The 12,953-nt window shown below is 47.5% G+C and overlaps 5 protein-coding genes across 5 annotated transcripts; 2 read left to right on the plus strand and 3 right to left on the minus strand.

Moving 5' to 3' along the window:
- Positions 1–546: 546 nt before the first annotated feature.
- FIESC28_06777 (uncharacterized protein) lies at positions 547–2,066 on the minus strand (the record flags this gene model as incomplete). The annotated part of the gene is made up of 2 exons (XM_031160920.1): positions 547–1,549; positions 1,594–2,066. The coding sequence occupies 2 exons, from the start codon at positions 2,064–2,066 to the stop codon at positions 547–549; spliced, it is 1,476 nt and encodes a 491-aa protein (XP_031015029.1).
- Positions 2,067–2,899: 833 nt separating this feature from the next.
- Positions 2,900–3,996, minus strand: FIESC28_06778 (uncharacterized protein; the record flags this gene model as incomplete). The annotated part of the gene is made up of 2 exons (XM_031160921.1): positions 2,900–3,071; positions 3,128–3,996. The coding sequence occupies 2 exons, from the start codon at positions 3,994–3,996 to the stop codon at positions 2,900–2,902; spliced, it is 1,041 nt and encodes a 346-aa protein (XP_031015030.1).
- A 498-nt stretch (positions 3,997–4,494) lies between these two features.
- FIESC28_06779 (uncharacterized protein) lies at positions 4,495–5,867 on the plus strand (the record flags this gene model as incomplete). The annotated part of the gene is made up of 3 exons (XM_031160922.1): positions 4,495–5,361; positions 5,406–5,634; positions 5,680–5,867. The coding sequence occupies 3 exons, from the start codon at positions 4,495–4,497 to the stop codon at positions 5,865–5,867; spliced, it is 1,284 nt and encodes a 427-aa protein (XP_031015031.1).
- Positions 5,868–8,402: 2,535 nt separating this feature from the next.
- Positions 8,403–10,013, minus strand: FIESC28_06780 (uncharacterized protein; the record flags this gene model as incomplete). Its single annotated transcript, XM_031160923.1, has 1 exon — positions 8,403–10,013. One exon carries the CDS (start codon positions 10,011–10,013, stop codon positions 8,403–8,405), a length of 1,611 nt encoding a protein of 536 aa, XP_031015032.1.
- Positions 10,014–10,774: 761 nt separating this feature from the next.
- Positions 10,775–12,895, plus strand: FIESC28_06781 (uncharacterized protein; the record flags this gene model as incomplete). The annotated part of the gene is made up of 5 exons (XM_031160924.1): positions 10,775–11,138; positions 11,196–11,407; positions 11,453–11,850; positions 11,894–12,415; positions 12,460–12,895. 5 exons carry the CDS (start codon positions 10,775–10,777, stop codon positions 12,893–12,895), a joined length of 1,932 nt encoding a protein of 643 aa, XP_031015033.1.
- Between the last annotated feature and the right edge of the window lie 58 nt (positions 12,896–12,953).

Below are 12,953 nucleotides of genomic sequence, written 5' to 3' on the forward strand. Positions count from 1 at the left end.
GCAACGTCATGGATTGATCGGATGTTTTGATCCATCAACTTTTTCCCAATTTACGTCACTTGATCTTCATTTTTGGAGAAAATTTGGAGTAGTTTTGCGATCGACGTTTATTGGCGCGCAAATTTTGCAAGCGGCAGGATCATCGGCTGTTGCTGATAAGATAGGCAATGATCCTGGTAGTGGATGCCGTGGGGGTTGGAGTTCTCTCCACCGACATCCGCGTTTTACTGGCTGCGTAAGATATCGTCGCAAGCTTCATTGACGACTCCATAGACTCCATTGACATGTCGCGATATCGGCGAATGTACAGGGTCCAAAAGACGTCACCATGGACTCCATTGTTGGATAGTCGTATAAAACGGAGACTTGAGAAGATCCAGTTTATTAAGTAGGTATTTCAGGCATCTTTATCACCAAATGTGTCACTAGCAGACCCCGAGTAGAGACGATCCAGGATCCATCAAAGACATCATCACTCCATACAATCACACTTCGTGCACCTCAATTGTTACAAAACTTCGATTCAACGCATCTGCTCAATAACATTTAGACCCCCCGATCCTGGCAATACTTGTTAACCTCCTTGGTCAACTGAGCCTTCTTGGTCACCACATTCTCCATAATCTTCTTGACCAAGATATAATCCTCCTGGCTCAAAGAACCACCTCCATTCCAAACACCCTCCTCCAAAACTGCCCAAAGACCAGATCCCTTGGCTACCTCCTCCATCAGATCCATCACGGCACCGAGCTGGTTGGGTAGCCATGTGATGATCGGACTTCCACCGGTAGCTGTGGGATGGAGTGTGTGCTTGATGATGTACTCGCGGGTAAACATCCAGTGTCGCCATCTGAAACTTCGAATGTGATCCAGAAGACGGAGATACAAGACTGCGAGACCCATGTCGCCGGACTTTGTGAGGAAATCTCGGACCCCAACGTCGACGGCTGTTTCGCGGACGTATTTGAGAAATGCGCGGTGAGGCTTGGGTCTGTATTCTCTGAACTCAATGAGAATCTCCGTCAATGGGTTCTTGGGCATGGGGACTTCGCAGATGTGATCCAAAAGAGGAATAATCGCATCATTAGCACCGGATTCACCTCTGAAAAACTGAGGCTTATCATCATACTGTCCCTCATAAACCACACCCTCAGGAAACATGGACTGCTTGGTAATACCGTAGATGAAAGTTCGGTAAGTCATGTAATCCTTGGGAAGAGACTGACTCCACATTCCCTCCATGTTTGTTTCGATGATCTGCATGGCGTTGAGGATAAGTTCCAGACTAGCCTTTGCTTCAGCGGTGTTTGTTTTTTCGGTTGCTGCGAGGAGGTCTACGGCTCCTTCGATGAGACCGCCTGTTTGGGCGACCATGTGGATGTGTGTGAGGATGAAGCCTGCTTCAGAGGATTTGGGATCGAGACCTTTTTCGAAGGCGCGGATGAGACGGAGGTTGTTGTAGTCGTCGTGGCCTTGTTCGGGGTGGACGAGATAGTAGTTGTAGAGAGCGTATGAAGCGGCGTAGGACATGAAGGCAGGGATGTCGAGGCTGAAATGTCAGTGGATGTTGGATCAATGGGTAGAGGAACTTACATCTCGGCACACTTGACGAGAGGACCAGCGATACACTTAGGAAGAGTAAATCTTCCAAGCCCATACCCCCCATCATCACTCTTAGAATAATGCTCCCAACACGGCTCAAGAAGATAACTCGAAGCAATAAAGCTATAATCCCGAAACGCAGCCGTAATAGCAGCCATATCCTTTTTGTCAGTCCCCTTGACGACCAGATTATCAATCTCATGCGTCAAATCAGGAAGACCGCCATTGTCGATAACATCACCAAGTCCATACGTAGCCAAAAGACCAGGCGTACCATCTTGTTTCTGAATAGGAATCTCATCAAGAAGATTCGAAACAGGATCGAATTGGGATGGGAGTTTTGTAAGAGGGAGAGAAAAGGGGAGATAGCCAGTGCGGGTTGTGATGGTGAATGGATCTTCGCCTTCTGGAAGTTCAGAGGGGTCCTTTCGGAGGTAGGGGAAGAGGGTGTTTGCAGCTGCCATTTTGTAGTCAATGGTTTGATGATGACTTGAACGGAGGAAATGGTAGAGGGAAGAAGGTTCTGCTATATAGATTGAGGCCGGAATTTGGATCGTGGCCGGAAGAGGTTCCGGCCACGCCCTGTTTGAACAAAGAATGAACTTAGATAGCCGATGATACCCTGGATTGATAATGGAAATGGTCTCGTGGATGGTTGGAGGGGAACTAACGGTTTGTTCGGTGTTGGGGCCGTGTTATGGATCTTTACCCCGCGATGAGGGGCAGATGTCATTGTGATATCAGGGTTCTTTTCTTTGTTTGAAGCTGTCGTGACAGTAACACTTATAGCCATCGATTCTGAGAGATATTTCTACCACTCCTTGACCACCAGTCTTCACTCTCTCTACCGTAAACCTTTTCTACCTTTCTTAACACCCCTTACAATTCACATACCGATAATACATCACGGACCAAGTATCGATTCAAACTCCTCATCTGATCAACCCTTCATCCTGGGCAAGGGGCGGTGTGGGGAAAAACCCGCCTTGTCATGACAATCCGCCTTAGCGCAACAAGCTAGAGCCGCCTTAATTTGACAAGCTGGGGTAATCTAGTACAGTGTAGTCACGCCTTGTCTCGACATGAACATGTAAGAATGAATTGATCGCGAATGATTGGACAATTGGAGGCATGTTATCTTTGGGGGGACACGTGATAGGAGTTGTGTATCAATTGCCGATGATGCGTTGATATGGAAGGTTTAGGCGAGGAACATTGAAGTGAGGATACTACCATGAAAGTTCTAGAACATGGAATACACTAGGTTACGATATCTACCACATCTGATCAAGAGACACTAGTTGAGAACTGGCGCCTCGTCAAAAATCTTTCTCAATCTCTCATCCAACCACTTGACATCCTCCATATTCCCAGGCGGTCCACCAGCCCAATGACCCCAAATAGAAGGATAAACATCAAGTTCAGCATTACTTCCCATACACTTGACTTCATATTCCGAATCCTCAGGCCTAAACAAACTCATTAGCATTATCCCCCAATTCACCTCCCTCCATAGAACACTTACGGAAAGTAAAGATCAGTCTTGCTAGGAAGAACAAGAATCCTCGCCTTGATAGCACCCATCGACTTCTCAAAGTTCCCATTGTACGGCTCTTGTTTGCTTACGTCGCCGCTCTGCCACGTTTGAAGCATGACGAGTAAATTCTCAGGATCTTTGCTCAACGCCCAAGATTCCCAGAATTCTTTCATGAATGTCTCGAGATCAGGCGCGCCGTAGAATTTCTTGAAAAGCTCTTCTCTGTAAAAGGCCTGCGAGAAACCCCAACCTGCGTATCCTCGACCGAAAGCCTTTAGACCAACTTCTTTCTCCTTGTCGGTCCATTTTGTGTCGTTGACTCCAGTCTGGCAAGAACCAGCTGAAGATTTACCCTTGGCTGCGATGAGAGCTGATTTCACACCCTCGAGGAAGACTTGGTTGTGAAGAGATGTTCTCGCTGAGCCACAGAATGGAACGACAATGTCCATGAAATCAGGATATTGCGTAGCCCACTGAAAACTCTGCGCAGCACCCATCGACCAACCCAGCACAGCACGAAGATGCTTAATACCAAGATGATTCATAAGTTCACGCTGAGCACGAACATTATCGTAGAAAGAAACATCAGGAAAGCGACTGATGTCAGTGTTTGAGGGGCTAGTAGATTGGCCATTTCCGAAAAGAGCTGTTATGATGATGAAATACTTTTTCGGATTGAGAGTTTTATCTTCGCCGATGAGCCATTCATTATCTTCGATTGCGCCGGAGAACCATGATGGGTAGAGAACGGCGGGGGAGGATTTGTTGCCGAATGTTTTGTAGGCGATTTGAGCGTTTGGTAGGACGATGCCGCTTTGGAGCTTGAAGTCGCCGAGAGAATGGTATTCGATGGACATGTTGATGATAGAGATTGTCACTGTGTTGCTGGTTTGTACTGATAGTTCGGCTACTCGAAAGACTTATATAGTTGGTGATTGCTGACCGTGGACGATAACGTTAATCCCCAGAGGTTCTGATGACAACTGGTCTCCACTCTCCAGAAGATATTCACAGAAGCAAAAATGATAACGTTAGTCGATATCCACATACAAAAAAGATGACAACGTTAGAAGTTGATGCGTCACGATAGCTTCATATAACGTTAACCCCGCGATAGACAAGCAACACACAGTAGATATACTGTGTCACGAGTTTCGCCCTGTCATGACATGCAACCACCTTCTCTATCTGGAAGGGAACGTCACCTGCATGAGCTTATCTATCTCTTATCGTGCGGAGAGTGCGGAGGTGGATGCCGAGATAAGACAGTATCTACGACATAGGTAGGTATTTAACCACAGATGCAGACAAACTGAGTCAATTAATTACAATCATCTTCAATTGAAGTCGTCAAAATGCCTGGCAAAATTAGAACAGCTCAATCTGTCTCCTTCGACACTCCCGCCGCAGACCAACCATACCTGCACAACAGATGGCATCCAGAAGGTAACTTCACCCACCCCTCACTTCACTTCACCTCTAACAAACCAGTTCCATCGATCGCAACCGTCGAACCAGGCGAAACAGTCAAAATCGAATGTCTAGACTGGACAGGCGGCCAAATCGGAAACAACGACAGCGCAGATGACGTCCGCGATGTGGACCTTACCAAGATCCACTATCTCACCGGACCATTCGACATCAAGGGTAGTGAACCTGGTGATTTACTCGTCGTGAATATCACGGATGTCCAACCGTTTGATCATTCTCCTTGGGGATTCACTGGTATTTTTGCAAAGAAGAACGGTGGTGGCTTTTTGTCGGAGCATTATCCTGATGCTGCGAAAGCAATCTGGGACTTTGACGGTGTTTATTGCTCCAGTCGTCATATCCCTGGTGTTCGCTTCCCAGGCCTTATTCACCCCGGTATTCTGGGTTGTGCACCATCTGCCGAGATTCTCGCTGAGTGGAATAAACGTGAGGGTGAATTGGTGACTTCACTCGCTGATTCGCATCCTGATCAAGTGGTCGCTCAACCTCCAAATGAAGTCAATGCTCACGGTGGACAAGCCAAGGGTGATGTTATGAGCAGAATTGCAAAGGAGGGTGCTAGGACAATTCCTGGAAGACCTGAACATGGAGGAAATTGTGATATTAATAATATTTCTAGAGGATCCAAGACGTATCTTCCTGTTCATGTCAAGGGAGCCAAGTTTTCTGTTGGAGATCTTCATTTTAGTCAGGGTGATGGGGAGATTAGCTTCTGCGGAGCTATTGAGATGGTGAGCACTCTGAACAATTATTGGGATATCCGCTAACAGTTTAGGCTGGCATCATCACCATCAAATTCGACCTCATCAAAGGCGGAATGAAATCACGAGGTCTCAAATCTCCAGTATATCGCCCAGGAGACATGGGTCCAACCTTTAGTCCCTCTCGCTACCTCACCTTTGAAGGTTTCTCCGTCGACGAGAATGGAAAACAGCACTTTATGGACGCAACAATCGCATACAGACAATCCTGTCTGCGCGCAATAGAATATCTCAAACAATTCGGTAAGATCTCATTCCTCTAAACTTCTATACAATGCTGATTATCAGGTTACTCTGGTGAACAAATCTATCTCCTGCTGTCCTGTGCGCCAATCCGAGGAGCCATCGCTGGTATAGTCGACATTCCCAACGCTTGCACCACGCTAGGTATCCCGATGGATATTTTCGACTTTGATATTTCGATTGAGAGTGAGCCTGTTGCTAGGGATCTTGGTGCTTGTCCTATTTCTCGTTAGGTTGGGAGACCGACGTCGCGTTTGAATTCTTGGAGCCATTCTGCGTTGTCGACTGGTGTTTGATTCCATGGGTCGTCACTACAAATGTCAATCGTTATTCATTTCGAGGGGGATGAGACTTACTCGTCGTATAAAATCCATCGTGCTTGATATTTAAGTTCATCGTCGCTTGGAATATGTCGATTTGGATTATTCGGTGACATAGTCGTCATGACGAATCTAGACAATTCTCTCTTCAATCGTCTATAGCTGTTGTTGTCGTTTATAAAGAATGGCGTCGCTGTTCGAACCTTGTCTCTGATTAATGCTCGTGTTTCCGGTATTTGTGTTGATATCGCTGGTAATTCAGGTACACCCTCTGGAGAAAGTGATCGGTTCTCCATCCAGGGCTGTGTCAACGACATATCCAGTTCCATGGATGAATCCAACGGCATTAACGTGTCCGTTTGCCATGGAAAGTAAGATTCATCCATCGATACAATAGCTGAAGCGCGTTGTCGTACTGGTGCAAGCCAAACCGTCGAACTCCAAACCAATCTCATAAGAAAATCCAGAAACCTCCTCGAAGGATTCGGCGATGAAGTTTCTGATCGACTGAGTACATTGCACGCTTCTTGCTGCAACTCCGCATCCGATGGAAAATGGCCCATGGAAATATGCGCAGTCATGTATTGTTGCAACGCAGCTTCCAACTCACAATTCTCAAAAATATTCCCCTTTCCGTTAATCTTCAACTGACTCAATCTTGACTCTGCGAGTTGTTTTGTAGGTCGTAAACGAGCTTGGTTCGCGATGTCCACGGCGGACATGAATATATCCCATAGCCAAGATGGCGATGAAGACGCTGGGTTGATTGAAATGACCTCTGCGCCGAGAATAACGGAACATGCTTCAAAGTGAAGCTCGGGATCGGGGGGCATGTGTTGATGCCGATTCTGCATATAGTATTCCAGTTCCAGTTTGATCAGTTCGTATGCGCTTGTCGGTGTATCTGCTGGTCCTTTCGTAGCGGCAAACGGCAAAGGAGAGTTTCGTTCATGATGAATAAGATCTAAAGAACCATTAGCAATAATCTCACACCCCAGTGACATGACTCACACGGCGGCATCGCATTATCAATCCGATCAATAATCTTAGCCTCAAACCCCCAATCCCCCTTCCAATGCTCCATCGTACTCCCCGCCTTAAAATGATCCGCAAGATGATCAACACGACTGGCCCAAGTGGTAAGTCCCACACCACAAAAGCCACACCTCGACTTGATTTCTTCTGTCATAACCTTCCACTCATCCATAGGCCATTTGCAAAACTTGGACATGTGGACTAAGCGTAAATGCTGCTGGAGATGGTCTTTTCGATGGTACGTTCTTTCTTCGAGGGGACGTTCTATGCACGCGCTTTGGTTGTGGCTGTCGAGGTGTGTTTTGTCGGGGTTTTTGAAGCCGCAGAAGACGCAGAGGGGACCTTGTTCTGGATGGATTGCTGTTGGACCTTTTGGTGAACAGACCCAATTCTCGAGTGATAAATGAAGAGATTTTTCGTGTCTTTGCCAATCGTATTTCGTCTTGAATGTCTCCGTGCAAAATGTGCATTGGTAGGTATTTTGCGCTTGAAGCAAATTCGTCCTGACTTCCTGTCTTCTCATTTTAGTCCTCCTTCTCCGACCGTGCCGTTTAAAAATGTCAAACGAAGTAGAAGACTGTTTTGAGTGCGCAGAACTGTACGACCCAGAATCTTGACTCGACACTGAAGTTCCTCTGCTGCTGATTGAAGACCCATTACTCCTCGTACGACCCTGTCTTCCAAAAGCCGCCACCGCACGAGAAATATCATCCACGGTCGCAGCTTCATGCTCAGGCGGTGAATTAGCCCATCGTTGCAACGGATTCATATACTCGAATGGAGCAGGTGTCGGTCTTCGTCTAGGCGTATCTATGGGCGTATGATTCCCCGAAGAATTACCAGAGTCGTACATTGGTGAATTCGGTCTCGAGAGATGAACCTTTGCTCTGCGTCTCGCATTGGCGAACCAATTGGTAACCTGTTGCCTATTAAGCCCGGTCTGTTCCTGCAAGTCCTGCACATCCTGAATACTAGGATACGGATGCCTCTCATGCGCCGCGAACCAATTCCTCAAAATCTTGACACTCTCGGACGAGAATCTGTTTCCGATTTTCGGCGGGGCAGCTGACGCTTGTAAAATGCCTGGTGAGATGGTATCTGGTTCATTGAATGACGAGAAGTCTATTTCCGGGAGTATGTCGTTGATTTCTGCCATTTTCGATGATAAAGAATGAAGAGGTCATGGGTTGCAGGGTTGCGGCGAAGACTCGGACATGTCCAGAAAGGGCGGAGATCCACTGTTTGAGGCTGCGCTTGTCCTTGATGAGTCAGGCACTAACAAACTTCATGATATTGGCAAATTGGGAATAGTCAAAGCAATTGACAGTGACACTATTCTATTGATTTGTTATTGCGCACTCTAATCGGATATTTCATTAGCCCCTAATTATTTTGTTCTCATGAATTCACTTCCTACGGCACACTTAGGCCTGCGACTGTCTCCATCACAGGCAACGCACCATACATCTCGGTCGAAAAATGAACCGTAACAACAGTTCCATCCTTGATACTCTCCTTCAAAGAAAACCAGGACTGCAAACCACTTCCCTCCTCCAAAGGTCTCCTCGCAATCGCCTTCAAACACTCTTGATACGACTCAACAAAATTGTCAATCTGTTGTTCACTCAAAACATGCGACAATCCTCTCACCCAATCCTCCACTCGTTTCTGAAACTGCGCATCATCATGCATGTATGACCCAACCGGAATGTGAACGGTCATCTCAAGATTGACATCTCGGTCCTTCGCGTGAGTGAATGAGTACGATATGAGAGGAGCTTCTCCAATACAGCTCGTATCGTCATCTTCAACACCCAAAAGGATCCTACAGAGTCGCAAGACTTCATCTTCAGTGGCAACCTCATCGTTCCGTGGGTAGTATCTCTCCGTAGCGCTGTGTGCGAAATTCTTGAATGTCTGTCCCCAGAAGTCAACGACTACTTCAACCCGTGCATAATCTTCGTTGACGAGATCAACACCGAGCCGGATGGGAAGTCCGAATCCCCAATCGATAACGTCGTCAATCACATGCCAGGCTTTGGTCATGTCCAGATGATGAAGAGCTTGGTAGATGAGACGACCCGCGTTGTCTTGACCTTGGGCTCGAATGTCGAAATAAATCTTCCAAGCAAGATCGTCGTAGCCAAACCAGGCTACAAACGGCCCGAGATGATAAGGCACAAAGAAAATGTATCTGACAAGATAGAATCCGTGTAAGACGACCTCGAAATAGGTGGACGACAGGTTGTCGGTGAGCTTGTCGGCGCTTTCTTGCATGGCCTGGATGGTGTTTCCGTGTGGAAGTTCAAAACGAAAGCCAACTTTCTTCTTGCCCGTCTTGAGATTAAAGTCGACCGAGTATTCGAAGGGAGAGAAGTTCCGACCGAGTTGGGAGTTCCATTTGGGTGTTTCAGGGATTTCTTCGTGACCCCAACCTTCCATAAATACACTGACGGCATGGACGAGTGACAGTCTCTCTTCGTTGGTCAGGCCGGCTGCAGAGGCGAGATCAGAGATGCCTTTCTGAGTGAATTTGATGAATGAACCCTCTCTGGGCTCGGGGGAGGGAGCAGGGTTTATCGTGAGATTGGAGATGCCATCTTCCACTGGGCCGAAGAAAATGAGGTCGAGTCCGTGGTTTGCCGGGTAATTAGACGTGTCGTTGTCGCCAAAGTCATCTGGACCGAAGATGATCGGGTTTGTTTGGGGGTTCTCGAGGGGATTGCGCGTGCTCTTGTCGCCACGCTCCGGGCTGAATGATATCAGGTCAGACTCGGGACTTTTGGGTGGCTTAGGCGTGTCGTCGCCAAAGCCATCCGTGTCAAAGGATATCAGGTCGGTTTCGGAATTCACGGGCGGGTCAGGCGTGTCGTTGATACCAAAGTCTACCATGCTGCTGGTAGAAGAGGGGTTTGGCGCAGAGTCGAAGATGGGGGAGGGAGAGCTGGGAGGGAGATTCGGGTGAGTTGTGCGACGTACCCTCCATGGTGGACGTTTGAGGGAAGGTGAACTGGATGCTTGCATTCTGGGAAGTTACCGCTGGTGCCTGATGAGATTTGGGTTGATGCCGCCAGCTCCTTCCTGTGCCCAGGTCTCAAGACAAGTTGATGATGTCAGCTTTGATATGGGAAGATACGCTGAGATACTTGAAGAGCTGAAAGATGTTTTCACGTGAAGGCGAGCGAGTGCTGTTGGGATGGTATACGAAAGGCTTTAAAAGTTGTAGTCCGATGCCGGGATGACTTTGGGACGCAGGTTTGTTCACGTGTGGCGGCATATAATTAGGAGCATCAATCAAATGAGCCTGGGCTACGGTTTTCCCCTAGAGAGTAATACAACGAAGTAAATAAGCAAGTTTGGGTGTAAGGAAAAACATTAACCAACTGCAAACACACCTTGAAAAATCACTGTATCAGCGTCTACAGTTATGGCGAGGCGCGGCACTATTCACTACAAAAAGGACATAAATTAAACAATCGGATTGCAAGAGATAGAATGAAGTTTGGAGTAAAAGTAACTCTGCATTTTGGAACTTTCACAAGTTATCCAACCTGATTGACTTCAATGTGGTTGTAGACCGCTATTCCCGTTCTAAACGAGCACCAATAGCGGACCCTTCGGTATCGTACCGCTGAGTCAACAATCTCCAGCGCTATCAACAGCGATACCCCGCAAACTGAACCCCTACCACCCCTAAAAACTAGCGCCATCACCCCGACAGCTTATCTGCCGTTCCGTCGGAACCTGAAAGCTTTCCTATCAACTTCCCTCTCACTTCCACCACAATGCCTCGTCCAATTGTTCCAGCCCATCAACGCCAAAGAGCAGCAGAAGCCTGCAATTTGTGTCGCGAAACGAAAAAGCGATGTAGCGGTACAGCACCTTGTACTCAATGTGTGCGACGCGGGCTGCAGACGCAGTGTTTTATTACGTATGCGCCTAGAGGATCGAGAACCAGGGCGAGGGCGGAGAGAGCTGCTGCTACGGAACGGATGAGTATCTCTTCGATTCAGAGTGTTCAGCCGGTAGAGGAGGAGAGTTATCGGCCGCTTTCTCCGTCGCATTCGCAGCAGGATGATGAGAAGGATGGGCAGGATGCGACGGCTGCTACGAATCCGCGGATGCTCTTGAACTCACGAGGGGAGAGAGGTGAGACCCATGACCCGGGAAGCATGACCTGAGAGGGATATTGGCTAACTGGGTTAGTTTACATTGGCGGCGCTGCATCTATATCGTTCCTTCAAATTGTTCGCAATCTCGTCTCTCAACAAATCGGACCTTCTGCATTCTCTCACAATGAGACGAGCGACAAGATGCTTGAGATTGAGTCGCCAACTGCCACAACAGATGACGGGCTCAATGACCTTGTTCTGGGTCAAGCGCAAAAAGTTCAATACTTGAACTCTTATCTCAAAGTGGTATGTCTACTCACGCGATCTCATCATCCATGCTAACAACACCAGACCGAAGCATTGATCCATGTATTTGACGAATCCGAAATCGAAACTCATTATCTTGCCCGCAACCTGGAATCCCCAGGGCACAGTCTTTCTCCCCTCAAACAAGCCTCATTCGACCTTGTCATTGCCATCGGCGCTCAATGCGAATCTCTCTCCAGCTCAAAAAGGGCAGGCCAAGCCTACTTTCGAAAAGCACGCGCTCAAGCATTCGAAGGGTTTCTTGAAGATCCCGATCTCGACATGGTGCGCACGTTTCTTCTCATGGCATTTTACATGCTTGGTGAGTGTCGGAGGAATGCTGCATTTATGTATCTTGGTGTCGCTGCCAAGGCGGCTCTTGCTCTTGGGCTCCATAGTCGGGAGTCTTACGGACAAAAGCCAGATGCAGGGGATCAATCCAAGTAAGTAGCCGAATTTTTGGAAGAACTTTAGCTAACCGGTTAGATTACGCATTTGGATGAGTGTCTGTATCCTCGATAAGCTCGTCAATTCACTTCTTGGCCGCCCATCCGCTTCAGCCCAGATCCGATCGGATAGCAAACTTGACGACGTTGCACAACCGGGTGATCGAATAACCGAATGTTTAATGGCCGCCAACAAGGTTTCATCAATTATTAACGAAATAACCGATACACTTTACGATCAAAAGAAAGTTACGACGGCAATAGTAGAACAGTTCCTTCAGGATATTGAGCGATGGAAACGTGATCTTCCTGCGTCGGTTAGAATATCAGACGGTGCACAGCATGGAACCATCGCCAAGGTGCATGTTTCGTGTTTATACTATCTAGCGGTTATGCTGGTGTCGAGACCATTCTTGATATCGACTCTTACGGCGAAACCGCTCGGCAAGGGTGCTCATTCACAGTTGGCGGCTGCTTGTCTTGATGCTGCCATGTATTTGTCGCAGACTTGTGTGGAGGCGTTGAATGCTGGTCTCTTACAAGGAAATATGTGTATTATGAAGTACGTTACCCATCATCAACTTCAACACCTGCTAACGGACACAGAGCTCTTGTGTTTGCATCTGGATTAGTCCTCGGCTTGGAAATATTTGCCAAATATCCCGTCGAATCCGACATCAACAATGCTTTTGAAGGCGCGAAACAAGTCCTCAAGCATCTATCTACGCAAAGTCCCCAAGCCGCTCACTATCTCGATATTCTCACGACGTTATCTGGCGCCATCGATAAGCGACGCTCAACCGAATCATCCACGGGCAGGAGTCGATACGTGTCAAAGCTGTTTAGTTTGGATGCACCAAAGAGCTCACAAGATGTTCATGAGTCGTTGGATAATATGTTCCCGCTTACAGATGTTCAGCCTGGGGTGGTTGATGATGCGATGCAGGATTGGGTATTCCAAGAGCCGGATGGTGGTGATTTTAGTTTGGATTGGGAGACTTTGAATGTTTCTCTATGGGATACATATCCGTTTCTGTCATGAATGATGAATTCTTAATTTGATAATACAATATCATTACCCTGAAACACTCTGTATCATT

This window comes from Fusarium coffeatum (assembly GCF_003316985.1).
Source record: "Fusarium coffeatum strain FIESC_28 chromosome Unknown BRIP53273_contig_144, whole genome shotgun sequence".
Classification (NCBI taxonomy): domain Eukaryota; kingdom Fungi; phylum Ascomycota; class Sordariomycetes; order Hypocreales; family Nectriaceae; genus Fusarium; species Fusarium coffeatum.